Source organism: Rhamphochromis longiceps, linkage group LG16 (genome assembly GCF_057381845.1).
Source record: "Rhamphochromis longiceps isolate RC_006_pf linkage group LG16, R_longiceps_female_GT1.1, whole genome shotgun sequence".
Taxonomy (NCBI): Eukaryota; Metazoa; Chordata; class Actinopteri; order Cichliformes; family Cichlidae; genus Rhamphochromis; species Rhamphochromis longiceps.
Genome location: NC_140572.1, coordinates 36,268,215 through 36,283,347, shown reverse-complemented (window position 1 = coordinate 36,283,347; position 15,133 = coordinate 36,268,215). Strand labels below are relative to the sequence as shown.

Here is a 15,133-nt window from a genome sequence, read left to right as displayed (position 1 = left end):
ATTTGAAAACTTCACAGACTCTCATTGGACTATATCAGGCGCTCAACTTGTTTTTTGTTGCCCATATTGGATACTAAAAGTGAAGACAGGAAGTCTGGGGTTAAAGGTTTTATTTCTGGGGTTGGATTGCATATTACGTGAAAATTCAATAAATTCAACCACGCAAATGCAAAACTTGTGTGTCATTTGACATCCCCCTGAATTCTTAGTAAATTGGCAAATCTATATAAAGCAATATTGCAGAAGTTCTACATTTACACAGCTTTTGCTTATTCACAGTATTACATGTATACTCATGTACCAATGTGTGGGAAAAGAAGAAAGAAGAAAACTTAAATTTCTAGTGAAGTAAAGGTGAAAGATGTGCAAAATAAGACGATTCCCAAGGCCGCAGACATGCACACGGTAACTAAGCATCAAACAGGAAATACTAAGTTTAGAGGGTTTTTTTTTTTTGCCCTTGCTTGAAACTTCTAACAAGGAATTCCAAACAAGGCATTTTCTCTGATAAAAACACGTTACACAATAAAACAGAGGCAATGATAAGTTTCCATTTTGTGGGAAAAACCCCCAAATGAACAATTTTGAACTTCGATGGTTAAATGCAACATGGAGTGAAAGGCAGCACTAAAATGGAAACTGAGCTCCTTATCTGATGGGGCTCTGGTGACTGTATTAATGTAGACAATGTATTTTGCACGTGCAAATTATAAATAAATAAATAAATAAGAAGAAGAAAAAAAAAACAGTTTATAGTTTAAATTATCTACATTTTCTGCCAAAGGATCAAATTAGACAAAGTGACTTTTACATAAAGTGCCTCACTGGTATAATGTTTCCTGTCTGACATTTACCTGAGAGATCTGTCAAAATGGTTTAGAAGACAACCTGTTGTCATCTTATTCATGTAGATCGCCACAGGCAGATAGTGTGTGTGGGTTTGCCCACTTCCCTTGAGCTGAACAATTTGCTAATAAAGCACCAGCAACACAGCTCTGCACAACCATTTCACAAGGACTTTAACCACATCTCTGAGCAAAAACAACACTCCTGACAAGGTGTTCAACTTGTGCACATCACAAAGAAACGATGGAGCAACAACTTTTCATACTTTTTGTTTTGAAGTGTTTTGTTCTCACCAATCAAGCTGTGAAAGGATCAGAGGTAATCAGTGGATATCTTTGACATTGGTGCACTTGTTGTGAATGTGAGCAAAAGAAAAGGGGACTATGGATGTGTGCTAGACTAAGAAATGGTTTTCTTGCAAATTTTATTTCTAAATATTATGACACAATGATGACTGCAACTTGCTGCTTTATTGTTAACTTGTCTTCATCTTAGTACTACCGACTAAAATAGTTGCAATAAGCACCATCTACTTTGCACTGTACTATTTCTACCTGTATCCTAGTATTAACACATTGTTATGTTTTGCCCGCCTGCAGGTCTTCTCCAATTTGGGCAATCTCAATTTAAATTACAGCTATGACGAGGATGAAGAAATGATTTCAGAATCTTCTCCTTGCAATAAAACAGTGCCTGGATTTAACAACATGGGGATGACCGTAGTCTACATTATCGTGTTTGTTTTCGCCATCGTAGGTAACAGTGTTGTTGTCTTTGTCGTTTTCAATATGAAGAAAAGTAAAACCAGCACTGACATCTACCTGATGCACCTGGCGATTGCAGACCTGCTCTTCTGTCTTACCCTGCCGTTCTGGGCTGTGAAATGTAATGCTGGCTGGATCTTTGGAAACTTCCTGTGCAAACTCCTCTCAGGCTTTCAGGAGGCATCTGCATACAGTGGCGTATTCCTGCTGGCATGCATCAGTGTGGACAGATACTTTGCCATTGTCAGAGCTACGCGGGTCCTGTCCTCCCATCACCTGTTGGTCAAAGTTATTTGCAGTATTGTGTGGCTGGTGGCTGTAATGTTGTCCTTACCTGTGGTGATTAAGAGGGAGAGCATAGATACTGAATTTGGAGTGTCCATTTGCTTTGAAAACGTTACTGGTGAAAGCAGCGATCGCTGGCGAGTGACTCTACGCGTTCTGCGGCATACACTGGGCTTCTTCCTGCCTCTGGTGGTCATGGCTGTCTGCTATGGCTGGACTGTGGTGACTTTGTTTCACACACGCAACCAACAAAAGCACAAAGCTATGCGTGTCATCTTGGCCATTGTGCTGGCATTCATTCTGTGCTGGCTGCCTTATAATGTCACTGTACTGATTGACACACTCATACAGGGAGGATCTCTGGAACTGACTACATGTGAAACTCATTACACAGTGATTGCCATGCTGAGTGTCACCGAAATTCTGGCCTTCATGCACTGTGCAGTGAATCCGGTGCTGTACGCCTTTGTTGGGCAGAAGTTCCGTAACCAGCTGCTCTCAGCTCTTTACAGACACGGCCTCATCAGCAAGAGGCTCCAGATGGCTTACAGGAAGGGCTCTGCTGGCAGTGTAGGCAGCTTAAGATCCAGAAACACCTCAGTCACAATGTAAAAAAGCCCTGATGGATGATTATTTACAGGCTCAGGTGGTGGTCATTTTTTAAAATGCATCTTCAACTGGTCAAATGTCCTCAAAGTGCAATGTACTAAAGATCCAGAAAGTACATTGATGCAAACCACATATACACCATCAGCCCTAAATAGCAAATTCAGAGAAAGTAATAACTAGACATGTCACGTTTTTTTACTCCATAACTGCTTTTGCAAGTCGTGTGAATTTCCAGGAACAGATATCGGGGGAGCGAATTGTCTTTTTCTTTCTTTTGCTGAGATTGAAAAGGTAGCAGAAAGCAGCATCGCTTGGCTTAAGATAAAATAGAAAACAGGAGAAAACATCTGTGTAGAACGAAATCTGGTAGTAAAAATAGTAATATGCAGATGTGTCTGGGTGTTAGCATTTCACACAGCCAGTTCAGCTGTTTCCTTTGGTTAACAGGAGGATTTTGTTTTCTAAATAACTGGTCAGTATTTCTCAGTTTAACTCATTCCATTCTATTACTAGAATTTCCAAACAATACCCAAAATGAACTTGGTTCATTAGTAACAATGTTGCTACCAGATTTGAAATAAAATAGTGAGTTCAGTGCCTCACCTGGATCTCTCGTGGTGTAATGTATGGTGTAACTTTTGAAGTATTATTTCAGCACGAATATTGATTACTGAATCTAAGCAGTGAGAATTCAGAGAAAAAGAACGCAGGTGTTCAAGTTAAAAAGAGAATCAGATAACATGGTTAGCACTGTCATATAGCAAGAGAGTTCTGAGAAAGAAAGTCGGGGCCTTCCTGTGTGGAGCTTGCCTTGTCTGCCAGGGTTTCCTCTGGACACACTGGCTTTCTCCCACAGATATTCATGTTAACTTGTGCTGTAAATCACTTTAAGTGTTTAATAAAACCATAAAAGTGGTATAGAAATTTTAGTTTGACAGGTTTTGTGCTTTAAGCATTCACAAAAATATTGTTGCTGTACATGTTCTAATGACGCTTTAGTGTGTTTGTTCATTAAGAATAAAAAACATTTAAAAATCCAGTGTTGATGTGATATTGTGCACATTATTCTGAGGCTGTCCAGTAAATATTGTTACCTTATTCTACGCAGTAGTGAAGAAAAAAAGTCTCAGTCTGATATTATCTTTCACACAGGAAGAAGCAGTGGTGAAATCTGCCGTCTGTTTCAAAAACAAGTTGTGTTTGTTTCTTTGATGAAAAGGTTTCATTTAAGTAACAGAAACTCTGTAGAAACTGATAGTTTGTGTTGTAATCAGTGATGTGCGAATGAGTCTGCAAAGTGTTGCTTCAAAATTAAAACTGCATGATATATGTGCACCGCACTGTGCTTCAAAATTAAATGTCTCCATTATGCAAGCTTATTCTTGTGTTACTACTAAATATGTGTTTAGGAAAATGTGGTATATCCAGATTTGTTTCTATTCAAGCATATTTGTCAAATTCCGTCTGCAGCTAAACTCAAATAAACGTCGTCTCACACTTTGTGGTAGTCTGGCCATTTCCCTGTTTCCGGTTCTGCGTCTTGATGAATGAACAAGCTGTCTAAGAGGTATTTTTACCCGAACAATCATCTTTTGCACAACCTAATAAAGTGACTAAATCAACATTTGAGTATATTACAAAGGAAAGTTCAGCACTGTGGCAGAAAATCTTTTTGAAAATTCCTAAAGATAGAGATCTTCCTTGAAGAGGCAGACTTCAAAATGAAACTTTATTGCAGATCTCAGATTTAACGCCCCCACTACAGTCTCCACTCTGTTGGAGTTTTGTAACAGAATCAATCACATGTAAACACACATGTGATGGTTTCAAAGCACCTTTTCCAAAAACATGTGGAGCAGGCCCACCAGCTGTAAGGCTTTTCTTCTAGAAGATGGAGCTGTATTTTGAGATAATCAACAGCATTCAGCACTGCCAACTTTAACCCCTGAACAGCCTAATAATTAACTAAAAGTAACTAAAATGCATGTGAGGGCAGCAGTGCATCAAATATTCTGCTGGAATTAAATTACTGGGAATATTTTGACAGAAGACTTGCACGTGAAGGTTAAGAAATAAAAACAGAAAAAAATGAACAAAGCTTAGGTTCAAGAGTTCAACCAGCTCTTACAGGTGCTTCCTCACTTTCAGAGCTCTTAGATGTAATCAACGCTTCCTTTAGTTAACAGAACAGATGCATTTGCCCCTGGACTTACACAGAAAAAACACTTCCTAATAACAAATTTGTGGATCATCATGACACTAGAGGTTAACGCAGATAAGCAGGAACTGAAAGTGGCTGCAGTAAAAGGCAGAATGGGAGGAAGTTGCATATTTTAATCTCAAGACAATTAATACAGCATGTTCTAGACTCCAGGCCCTCATTGTTAGCAAAGGGTTTTAATCCAAGGATTAAAAAAATAAAGTTGTTTGAGCCTCTAAAGATGACGTGTGTGTTTGTGTGTGTCTGTGGGGGGTAAAAATAGCACAATACTTAATACAATCATTTTAGTAAAACTATTAAATTAACTTCAATCATATCTTGATTTTTTGTTAGACTTAAAACACCCTGTGGTGATGCACAGAGGCAAGACTGCACAAAAAGCATATTTCTGGAGCTGGAGCTGAATATACTTTGTGGTAAAAGGAATTACCACAAGAACACACCCACGCACACACACAGGCTGCACAGTTGTGACCTTAGTCACAGAGAAGCAGAATGAAAAAGGAGAAGGAGGATGTCCCATATTAGGACATTTTTCATGCCAGTGGTGAGGCATCGTTTCCATATTCAGAGGAATTTATTTTTGCTTATCTGCGTAATAATTTTAAATCGATATTGTGTGACATTTTTGTTTTTAGTCAGCCTCTGCAACATAGTCAAAAACACCATGAAAACAGTCACTTCACAGGTGTACACAGAAAACACACTGATGCTCTGAATCCCACACAACTTGTTTGAAAGCAAAACAAAATACAAACAAAACATCATTGCATTTTATTCCACTATGTTAATACTATAAATAAAAACATTTGCTGCACAAATCAACACACAAAAGCTCATCAGCGTTTTGCCCCCCTGCAGGTCAAATGTCTGAGGGGAGGAGTACCAGATCCCCAGAATGTTGTGCTAAAATATTAACTATTAACTATTAACTACTGGGCTATTTCTAGTGTATTGATATGTGAGCTGTCCTTCACGGGTGGCCTTGTTTCCAGGACACGCTGATGTGCTTTGTCTTATATATTTTTGATGTGCTATATATATAATTATATATCTATATTTTAACTAAAAAGAAAAGCTGAAAAATGCAAATAATGTCAGGAATACAAAACAAACAAAATAATGAGATATACAAGAAAAAGAAGCTAAAAGGAAGATGAAGGTATGTGTTCTCTGTGAGAGTTGTTGCAATGCAGTGTTTTTAATAAATAAATAAAAATAAATAAACAAATAAATAAAAATAATAATTTTATCTGGTGATTAACCATTTGCATGAAAAAACAAACAAACAACAGAACTTTTGTCCGACTATAAAATCCAACCTTCTTTTCATGTGTTATACCAAGTATTGTGCAAAAATCTTGAGCCACCAGTTGTTTCTTTATATTTTATTCCCAAGAAGCCAGACTTTCTTATCATTTTTTTTTACAGTGCTCAGTAGTTGATGTTGGTCTTTCAAAGTTATTTGCTGGAGATTGGAGATTTTAAAAAACATTTAGGTTCATTGTTACTAGCAGGTTGTCAGAAAAATACATACTTTGCCCATTTCTTTATCTGAATCTATTAAAAAATGCCAAAGATATCACAGTTCAACAGACATAAAATAGCATTTTTGCACCAATAAAGTCCTAAAGAGCTATTAGCTGAATCTTTGGCATACCTCAGCATGGTGTGCAGTGTGTCTCAGTTAGGTGCAGTAAGTGAAGCCGATGATCTTAAGAAATAAAGAAAACACACTGCCAATTCAGTAGTGTTTTCATGGATGGGCTTAACCAGAGCCTGGGCCTCTACGTTATTGAAGCAGAAAAGATCATCATTACAGAGAACAGAACCAAAGGCAGAGACAAAGAAAGAGCTCTGAATGTCCTTCAGAAGAACCCTGGAGAACTACTGCTGAAGATACTTAAAGAAATTACAAAAGTTCGGACTCTTGAATTTTATGTTTGCTATAATTGTACAAACTCTATTTTTGCATGACAGACTTTATTTCCAGGTCTGTTTACGTGGAAATAAAGTCTTGAACGATATATAATATGTCGTTAACTTTTGCTCCTACAATCCTACAATCTAAACACATCTGGTACCTGCACTGCTATTTCCGGAGTGGGCGGGGAGAAGCCTGCGCGTAGGCCGATTCCATGTTACCATAGTAACAGCATAGCCGCAGCTCATCTGTTGGTTGTCCGCAGGAGCTGTGGAAAAACTGCGTTAAAGTGGTTGCTGGGCCATTTTTACGCGCCGCGGAGCTGCAGGGAGCATCTCAGGACCGGGCAGGTAACATGGAGCTGTAATGGTGGATCGTATTCCACCAGATAGCCTTTGAGGTCATGCTTTCACAGCGCAGAAGATAACGTTAGCGGTCAGACCCACAAATTGTGATCAAGCCTGCAGCAGAGTGCGTTACTATTGGAGTAAGACTTCCGCTTTATTTTCAAAATAAAACTACGTTCAATTCAATTTTATTTATATAGCGCCAAATCACAACAACAGTCGCCCCAAGGCGCTTTATATTGTACAGTATATCCTATAATAATAGATACAGAGAAAAATCCAACAATCATATGACCCATATGATAAAATTTTCTCATATTACTGTGAAATCAGAAATTGTGTCAAGCTGTAAATTAAAAAAATATAAGTGCGTGAATGCTGATTTTTTTTATGTGTGCTGGTTAAAGTGGTTAACAATCGCAGTTAAGGGTCTTTAAATACTTAAAAACAACAGCGTTAGTAAGTGTTTCAATGTGAAGGCAGTTTAACACAGTTTTCCCCAATTTTATTTTTAATTTTTTCTCTTAGCAACCAGTTTAATAGTTTAAATATTCATTATAATATTTTCTGCTCCTTGTGCATGTGACATCAGATGGGCGAGGCTATTAACATCCAGTGTTGGGAAGGTTACTTTTAAAATGTATTCCACTACAGATTACAGAATACATGCCCCAAAATGTATTTTGTAACGTATTCCGTTACGTTACTCAATGAGAATAACGTATTCTGAATACTTTAGATTACTTAACATATTATCGTGCTTTTTACAACTACATGAATGTACTATTGCTGTGTGATTTATTACTATTACTGAAGGTCCGCGGCTCCGAACCGTAGTAAAGGACCTCTGGCTAATACTTCGGGTTCGTGTTGGGCTCGTAGCAGAAAAATAGCTTTTCTTTGTTGTCTGGGTCAACTTTGATTGCGAGAGAGACGAGAGACAGAGAGAGGCGTTGAAAGACTGCTCCAACGAACTTATTGTTTCGGGGGAAAACACAAACACAGTGTACAGTCGAGTCTTAATAGCGTGCTTACAACTGGGCTTTTGGCTGCAGTGGTTATTATTATATTTACATGCTTCCAGCTCCCGTTTCTGCTCGATGACAACTCGTACTTTTCTCCTTTTTCTCCCTCCATCGCTCACAGACACATAACGGGTATGGTAGTTCATTCTCCCTGCAGCGCGGACTACACTGCTCATGAGGCTACATTCTTTAGCGCTATGCCTGTAACACTCTGCCTATTGCATTCATATTAAATCACAGCCGTTTATTTTCCAACAGAAACCAAACTGCTCGGCATAGCTTAGCACAACAACAACAACAACAACAAAAAGAGCTCTCTCACCCAGGAAACACACAGTCGCAGAGAGCGCGCGTAGCTGTCAAACAAAACCCAAACAGTCCTGACCCGCCACAATATGAAACAGGAAAATACCGCTGTGTAATCCATTTATTTCAACAAAGTAACTGTATTCTAAATACCACCATTTTAAACGGTAACTGTAAATACAGTTACTCATATTTTGTATTTTAAATACGTAACGGTGGTACATGTATTCCGTTACTCCCCAACACTGTTAACATCATAGCATAATAACTTATATTAAAGAAACATTTCAAGGAAAGATTTTTCACTGTGTTAAACATTAACCAAAACCACCATTAAAAGAAATTTTTTTAAAAAAAGCTGAAACTGTAACGGTGCGTACACACTGAACACGGTAGACGCGACCAGAGCTTCAGGTGTGAAAAACATCTCAGTGATATCTCTTATATCACTCCCCTTTAAATAGCTGTCCAGACAGAACAAAAGTGTACATTATTTGTTGAATTGTGTTTCTTATTTAATAAGCACTCCTTTTAGAGAACAGTTGATGACGAGCCTGAGGTAGAAAAAGTCTCTTACGAGAAATAACCTTAATGTAATAAGTTATATAATGTGTCTAGATACAGTTATAGTGTTATTTTCCAGGAATTTCATTTTTTTATTTTATAATACTAGTCACAATAATAATTATTATAAGAAGAAAGTAATTAATGACTTATTAATAGCTTATCTGTAATTCACAGCTGTAATCACACTCTGAAAAGGCCTAGAAGTGGGCTCTTCGATCTAATCCTCAGTACACACTGCAGTAGCTGCACATCCTTAATATCTGCACAACCTGTGCAGTGTGAACAACACAGTTTACAGTACAATTTCAAGCATATATATTTAATTTGTGTTATATACTGGGAGTTATTCTATTTTATAACTTTATAATATATTCAATTATTTAATTTAGTTTAGACAGTTACTGTTCTTCCTTCTTCGAGCAACTATAACCACACAATTTCCTCAAGGTTTAATAAAGTATTCTGATTCTGATTCTCTTTGAGGTTTGACACCCGTTTTTCCACTTTTACTTTGAAAGAACACTCCCGAAACCGGAAGTTTAGATGCCACAAAGAGTAACATTGTAGCTGCGCTCTTTAGCCGTGTTTCTGTCACAGTTATAACTCGCTATTAATACTCTAACGCCGTAGCTGTAGTTGCTGTAATGAAGTAGCCGGGGGGGATTCGTGCCGGCGGGCTAAGAGCCGCAGAGATACGAGCATTGTTAGCTTTCATTTCTTTAATAGCAGCTGAGGTTAGCACAGGGTATTAGCTGCCCTTGGTTTCGATTCACGCTGTAGTTTGGTTCTCCAGCAGGTTCTGAAGGACTCACGATGTCTAATGATCTCGCTGGAGTGTGGGAGGTGGCGCTGAGTGATGGAGTTCACAGAATCGAGTTTGAACACGGGACCACCACCGGAAAGAGGGTCATCTACGTGGATGGAAAGGTGTGCAGTCATACTGTTAGCCGGGGAAACACTGGACGTGTTTTGCTGGACTAATCTTATTTATTAATTTATTTGATTTTATTTGAGTGTTTCTGAGGTCAGCCTCATCAGCTCCTGTGATTTTCTGATTTATGCTCCAGGAGGTCCTGAGGCGGGACTGGATGTTCAAACTGGTGGGGAAGGAAACTTTCAGCGTGGGCAGTTCAGACACCAAAGCCACTATCAATATAGATGCAGTCAGTGGCTTTGCCTATGAGTACACCCTGGAGATCAACGGGAAGAGCCTGAAGAAGTACATGGAGAACAGGTCAAAGGTCACCAGCACCTGGTTGCTCAACTTAGACGGCATTGACTGCAGAGTGGTCCTGGGTGAGCTCCTCTCAGTGTTTGTATCATTCAGCTCTTGTCCTTTTACTTCTGTTACTGTGACAGCTTATAATTATGATTTTTTTATTCATACAGAAAAGCTCTATATTCAAGATTCTGCAAAAATTATGCAAAAAAAACCCCTCCCAACAACCCAAAACATGATCTCATAGGAGAAAAGATGCAACTTATTTTATAGCTTTAATAGGTTATAAAATACAAATATATATCTAAGATACATAAAGCTTTAATTCATCTACATAGTCAGTCAGGATAGATATAGACCTGATATTTAGCACAGTGTGATTTATGCCTCTTCACAGCCACCCTCTAATATTATGCAGTAGCTGAGCCTAAGCTCCTTAACTACTCTAAGCTTGGACCATATACAGCCGTGTCTGTGATCTGGGCGAGTTAATCCTTCATATAATTGTACTGCTTACAGTGGATCAAGTGGCAAACTGCCTTGAAAGCACATGTCGCAAATAACCACTGTGCATTGTCTGCATTTGTAACAGAGATATCCCAGCTGGGAAAGAATGGAAATATTAAACTAAACTTTATATTAAATACAATCTCTGTGGTTTGTCTTTCACTGTATGTAGTACATTTTGTACTATGCTTTATCCAGCATGTCTTGTTCAACTATTCACACACATTCATACAAGCACTTCTACACCTAAGCGCTTTCCATCTAACAGTCACACTCTGATGAGCACATTGAAAAACAACTTGGGGTTAAGTATCATGCCTAAGAATGCTTTGGCATGTAGACTGAGACAGACAGGAAAATGTAAATTAATCCAGAAACACTTTGTTCAAAGGATTCTGGCAAGACACAGTAAATACAACTTTTATTAAAAGTCAGGTTATCATGTTAAATATTCATTACCCTGATGTTGATCAAGATAACTGTGGTTGTGATTTTTGCTGTAACTGAGCAGCCTGAATTTGGTTCTTGTTGAGAAACAGAAACAAACAAAGACTTGATTTATAGTAGTCAAACAGAGCTCAGCAACTCTTTGGAATAATATACAGCATGAACAGTATATTAGATTAGCACAAAGATAATATCTCTGTGAAATGAACTCTAATAGGCTGTAATTGTGTGTAATTACTCATTTACTCAGTATGCAGCAGCCAGTGTTCTGCCATTGGAGGCATTTTCCATTTTTCTTGTCTTTATAACTCAGTCTGTGCATAGACTCATGTGGTCCTGCAGGTCTGAAGTCTTTTCTCTTCCCTGCCTTCAGTGAAAGTAACTTTATTAGTTCTGTTTAGTGTTTCACTGCAGAGAGCAGATGAATGCAGATAAAGATTAAGGCAAACAAGGGCGTTGCTCAGATCAGACGTTGCATCGCCTTTCAGTCACAAAGTTAATGCTGTGGCTCTTTAACAAATGTCAGCTGTGGTTTTATAATGTCAAGCGGAGAATCCTGTGCTGGTGCAGACCATAAATCTGGCTCTTAGTTTGCAGAAACCACCTACAAGTGATTAAATACGCAGAATAGATATGAGTCAGACTAGGACTGGAAACCACAAGACAGTCAGATAAACTTTCTCATTCCAGCACCCAGCAACATTACACCTAAAGTTAAAGCTAGTCACTAACCTGCTCTCACTGGCTCAGCAGCTGTGTCTGGGCCAGTTTACTTACATTTTTTTTAAATGCTTATCTGGTAAATATTAATTTAAAAAAATCTGTCTTTTTACTTTCAGAGAAAGACACCATGGATGTTTGGTGTAACGGACAAAATATTGAGACTGCAGTAAGTAAAACACGAGTGACATAATACAGGTTGTTATTAGAGCAGCAGTTCCCTTAGTAACAGACCACTAGGGGTCTGTGACCCGGGGACCCTGCAAGAGAGATGGTATAAATCATAGATTCATTAAAGAGTGCTTATGTTGATGGGAGGCATTCACATTAAGGATTAGGCTGTGTGTACTTGTTTTGTGTATTAAAATTTGGTTTGGATATTGTCTTTGTGTTCGGATATGTCATTTTATCTGGGGTGTTGGTCTTATTATATTGAATAGTTAACAACAGTTGTAAAACCATAAGTTGTTTACTGATGATTGTTTGTGTATTCCTGGTTGTTGTTTTATCTGCTCATTGCCTTTGAATATAAATTGATTGGTTGCTTGTGTGGTGCGGTGCATTGTTTTCTTTTGGGATATCATATTGGATCATTATTTTCGTTTGGAACAGGACGCTTCCTTTCTTAGTTCACGCTTTTGCGATTTGCGCCTGCAGGGTGAGTTTGTGGACGACGGCACAGAGACGCACTTCACACTCGGAGACCACAACTGCTGCGTGAAAGCTGTGAGCAGCGGGAAGAGACGAGACGGGATCATTCACACGCTGCTCGTGGACGGCACGGAGATCGCTGAATGCACAGAGTGAGCGTGACTGCGCCTGGATGACAGCAGAGATCTGGTTTTGTATCTGTGACGCCGAGTGAGGGCGCGAGGTGATTTAAAGCTGATAAAGTCAGGGACCAACTGAGAGAAACAATGCATTGCTGCTGTAGTGTGCGGAGTATATTAGCCATATATATACTGGTGAAAGCTGTCCTGTAAATAGCATAGCTGAAGACAAAAGCTAAGTTTGAGCAGTTTTAGAAGACCGAGGGCAGCTACTAATGCCAGAAACAAGCATTTACTGTCTCCAAATGTTCACACTGGATATTTGATGTGTGCACTGGTCTTTATAATCATATTAACACTATTAATCTCAGTAATATCATCAACACGGGAGTCCAGATGTGCCACATTATTCTCTCTCAGCCAGGGTTTTAACACGAGCAGCTGCTTTTGAAGAAGTACTGTATCACACAGCCAAATGTTACCAGTGAGCTGTCCCAGTAAACCCTCACCTCATTCTCTCTTACCTTTGTGCTAGCTTTCTTGTATTTTCAAATGTTGTGGAGTGGGAGGTTCAACAACGGGGTAACTTTATTCCTTGAATGTAGCAGTGGACTGGTTCCTGTTCTGGTGTTGGCCTGTTACATGCTTTGTGTTTCCATTGGTTAATTCTGTTGATATGAAGTGATTAGCTTCCAACGGCCTGCTGTTGATGTCAGAATATTTACAGGGTGCGTTGTTCTCAGTTTTCACTTAGGCATAAATCATTTACACAGCTGCAATCACTCACTGATGTCCAAACATACTTTAAAGACGTTCTGTTCTCTTTAGAAAGATCTGTGACTGTGTTGTGCTGTCAATTCATGCAGTAGTATCATAGAGTGTATGATGGACAAAGCCACTGTGATGTCACCCACATTTGTCAAAGCCACATTTTTGGACCCTTCAGCTGTCCACTGTGACCCTCTTAGGGTTTTTAAACCAGATGTCACAGAAGCGGGGTCGATCGGTCATTGCCCCCATTATCGTCTTTCTGAACATCATGTATTAGATATGATGTAAATGTAGTGATTGATACCACTGATTAATTAATGAAGTGTTTACCGAGGTCACAGCTCAAATGACAGAGGGCTCCTTTTCCACTGAAATCTGTTGAGTTTTTTTTCCTGCTAACTACAAGTACAGAAGTCGCCCCCTGCTGGCTATTAGAAAGAATGCAGGTTAAGGCATTTGCTTCATTTTACCAGTATGGAAGCTATGTCCATCTTATACATGCAGTCTATGGATAATACAGAATTTGAGCTAAAAATATTTTAATAAAATCATGGTTATTAAATATTAAGGATTTCTCCAGTGTATGTGAAACAAATGTTTGGTAAGAGACGTTCACTAAGGCTGTACTCACACTAAGAAAGCTGTGCCATGCCCGAGTATGTTTGTTTCCCATTTTCCAGTTTGTTTGACCAGACTGCTGCATGCTCCACCCCGGCAGGGTTACATGAACTGCTCCAGTCCAGGTTCAGTTGGACTCAACATGTGCATGTTATGTGACCACTAATCGTGCACAAGTACTTACATGTAACTCCAGCAGTTGTTCAATGACAGCTGCCTGTGTGAAAATCACTGTGTTCAGCACTTCACAAATCTATAAGGCATATGAGAGGATGAAGTGTCAGCACTTTAAAATGAAACTGGATGCATAACATCATGAACGTCACTGTAGACACACACTGATGCACACTCTGAGCCCAGACTGTTAAGGGTGAGTGCAGGCGATCAGTGGAGTGGTGACGAGGCGACAGCCATGATGTGTGTGAGTACATCCTCACTGAAATTGGAACCCAGATTTACTCAAACACTGAGCCAATCCAAACTGGGTTTAGGCATTAAAGAAAGTACTGTTGGTATCTAGAAAGAGAGCGCAGTGACAAGATGACATGTAGGAGATTTTGAACTGAGATTTTTGCCCCTGCTGCATATATTTCTATGAGTTCCTTTTTCTAGGTGCAAAATATACAGAGAATTCTTAAAGCTCACAAACTGATTTACTAATGTTTGCAACACAATTTATTGCTAATCCTGATAATATTTAATTCAGAATAAAACATGAAAATGTTTCCAATTGTTATTTTTGTGCTTGATATTAAAATGAGCTGACTGTGTGTGTGTGTGTTGGAAACATAATACGTTTTGTAAATCATTGGTAAAGCTAACCACACCTTTGAGCTCACATGCCGTTTTGCCCCATGTAGTAAATCTGGCCAACTTAGCAAACTTCATCTGCTGATGTCTGTGAAACTGAACTGAAATGCAGCTGAAAGCTTCGTGAAACGGACACACTATTTGTTTTTCCTGTCAAACTGTTTCAAGGGTCAAAGGTGAAAATGTTTCATGCTCAGTAGACTGTGACATTGTATAGTTATGATTACCTTCTCACTCTGTTTTTCATGTGTCGTGTATACAGGAATAATGTTTATACATGTATTTCATTTTGTAAGTTGTTTAACTTGTATTTTATTTTATTAAATTTGTGTAGTTGATCAGGTTTTGTTGTTGATCTTTAAGTTAAAAAAAAAATC

General features: G+C 38.7%; 2 protein-coding genes across 6 annotated transcripts; both read left to right on the top strand.

The window, feature by feature from the left end:
- Positions 1 to 1,089: 1,089 nt before the first annotated feature.
- cxcr2 (chemokine (C-X-C motif) receptor 2) lies at positions 1,090 to 2,732 on the top strand. 2 transcript variants are annotated; one of them, XM_085385001.1, is made up of 2 exons: positions 1,090 to 1,149; positions 1,446 to 2,732. In XM_085385001.1, the coding sequence occupies exons 1-2, from the start codon at positions 1,090 to 1,092 to the stop codon at positions 2,505 to 2,507; spliced, it is 1,122 nt and encodes a 373-aa protein (XP_085241127.1). In that variant the 3' UTR covers positions 2,508 to 2,732. The 2 variants fall into 2 exon arrangements, with proteins under 2 accessions (XP_085241127.1, XP_085241126.1); XM_085385000.1 differs by having other exon boundaries at positions 1,090 to 1,164.
- Positions 2,733 to 6,839: 4,107 nt separating this feature from the next.
- On the top strand, positions 6,840 to 15,110 carry LOC146651591 (fas apoptotic inhibitory molecule 1-like). 4 transcript variants are annotated; one of them, XM_085383738.1, is made up of 5 exons: positions 6,840 to 6,999; positions 9,688 to 9,821; positions 9,962 to 10,190; positions 11,907 to 11,956; positions 12,445 to 15,110. In XM_085383738.1, exons 2-5 carry the CDS (start codon positions 9,708 to 9,710, stop codon positions 12,592 to 12,594), a joined length of 543 nt encoding a protein of 180 aa, XP_085239864.1. In that variant the 5' UTR covers positions 6,840 to 6,999; positions 9,688 to 9,707; the 3' UTR covers positions 12,595 to 15,110. The 4 variants fall into 4 exon arrangements, with proteins under 4 accessions (XP_085239864.1, XP_085239865.1, XP_085239866.1 ...); XM_085383739.1 differs by having other exon boundaries at positions 6,858 to 6,999; positions 9,691 to 9,821; XM_085383740.1 differs by lacking the exon at positions 6,840 to 6,999 and adding an exon at positions 7,010 to 7,136.
- The last annotated feature ends 23 nt before the right edge of the window (positions 15,111 to 15,133 follow it).

What these genes read in the sequence shown, in the direction of transcription:
- cxcr2 (XM_085385000.1), top strand. Translation starts at nt 1,090, where the DNA reads ATGGAGCAACAACTTTTCATACTTTTTGTTTTGAAGTGTTTTGTTCTC. An exon ending in AAGCTGTGAAAGGATCAGAG is followed by an intron (nt 1,165 to 1,445) that starts GTAATCAGTGGA and finishes GCCCGCCTGCAG; the next exon opens with GTCTTCTCCAATTTGGGCAA.
- LOC146651591 (XM_085383738.1), top strand. Translation starts at nt 9,708, where the DNA reads ATGTCTAATGATCTCGCTGGAGTGTGGGAGGTGGCGCTGAGTGATGGA. An exon ending in TGACTGCAGAGTGGTCCTGG is followed by an intron (nt 10,191 to 11,906) that starts GTGAGCTCCTCT and finishes TTTTACTTTCAG; the next exon opens with AGAAAGACACCATGGATGTT. An exon ending in GACAAAATATTGAGACTGCA is followed by an intron (nt 11,957 to 12,444) that starts GTAAGTAAAACA and finishes TTGCGCCTGCAG; the next exon opens with GGTGAGTTTGTGGACGACGG.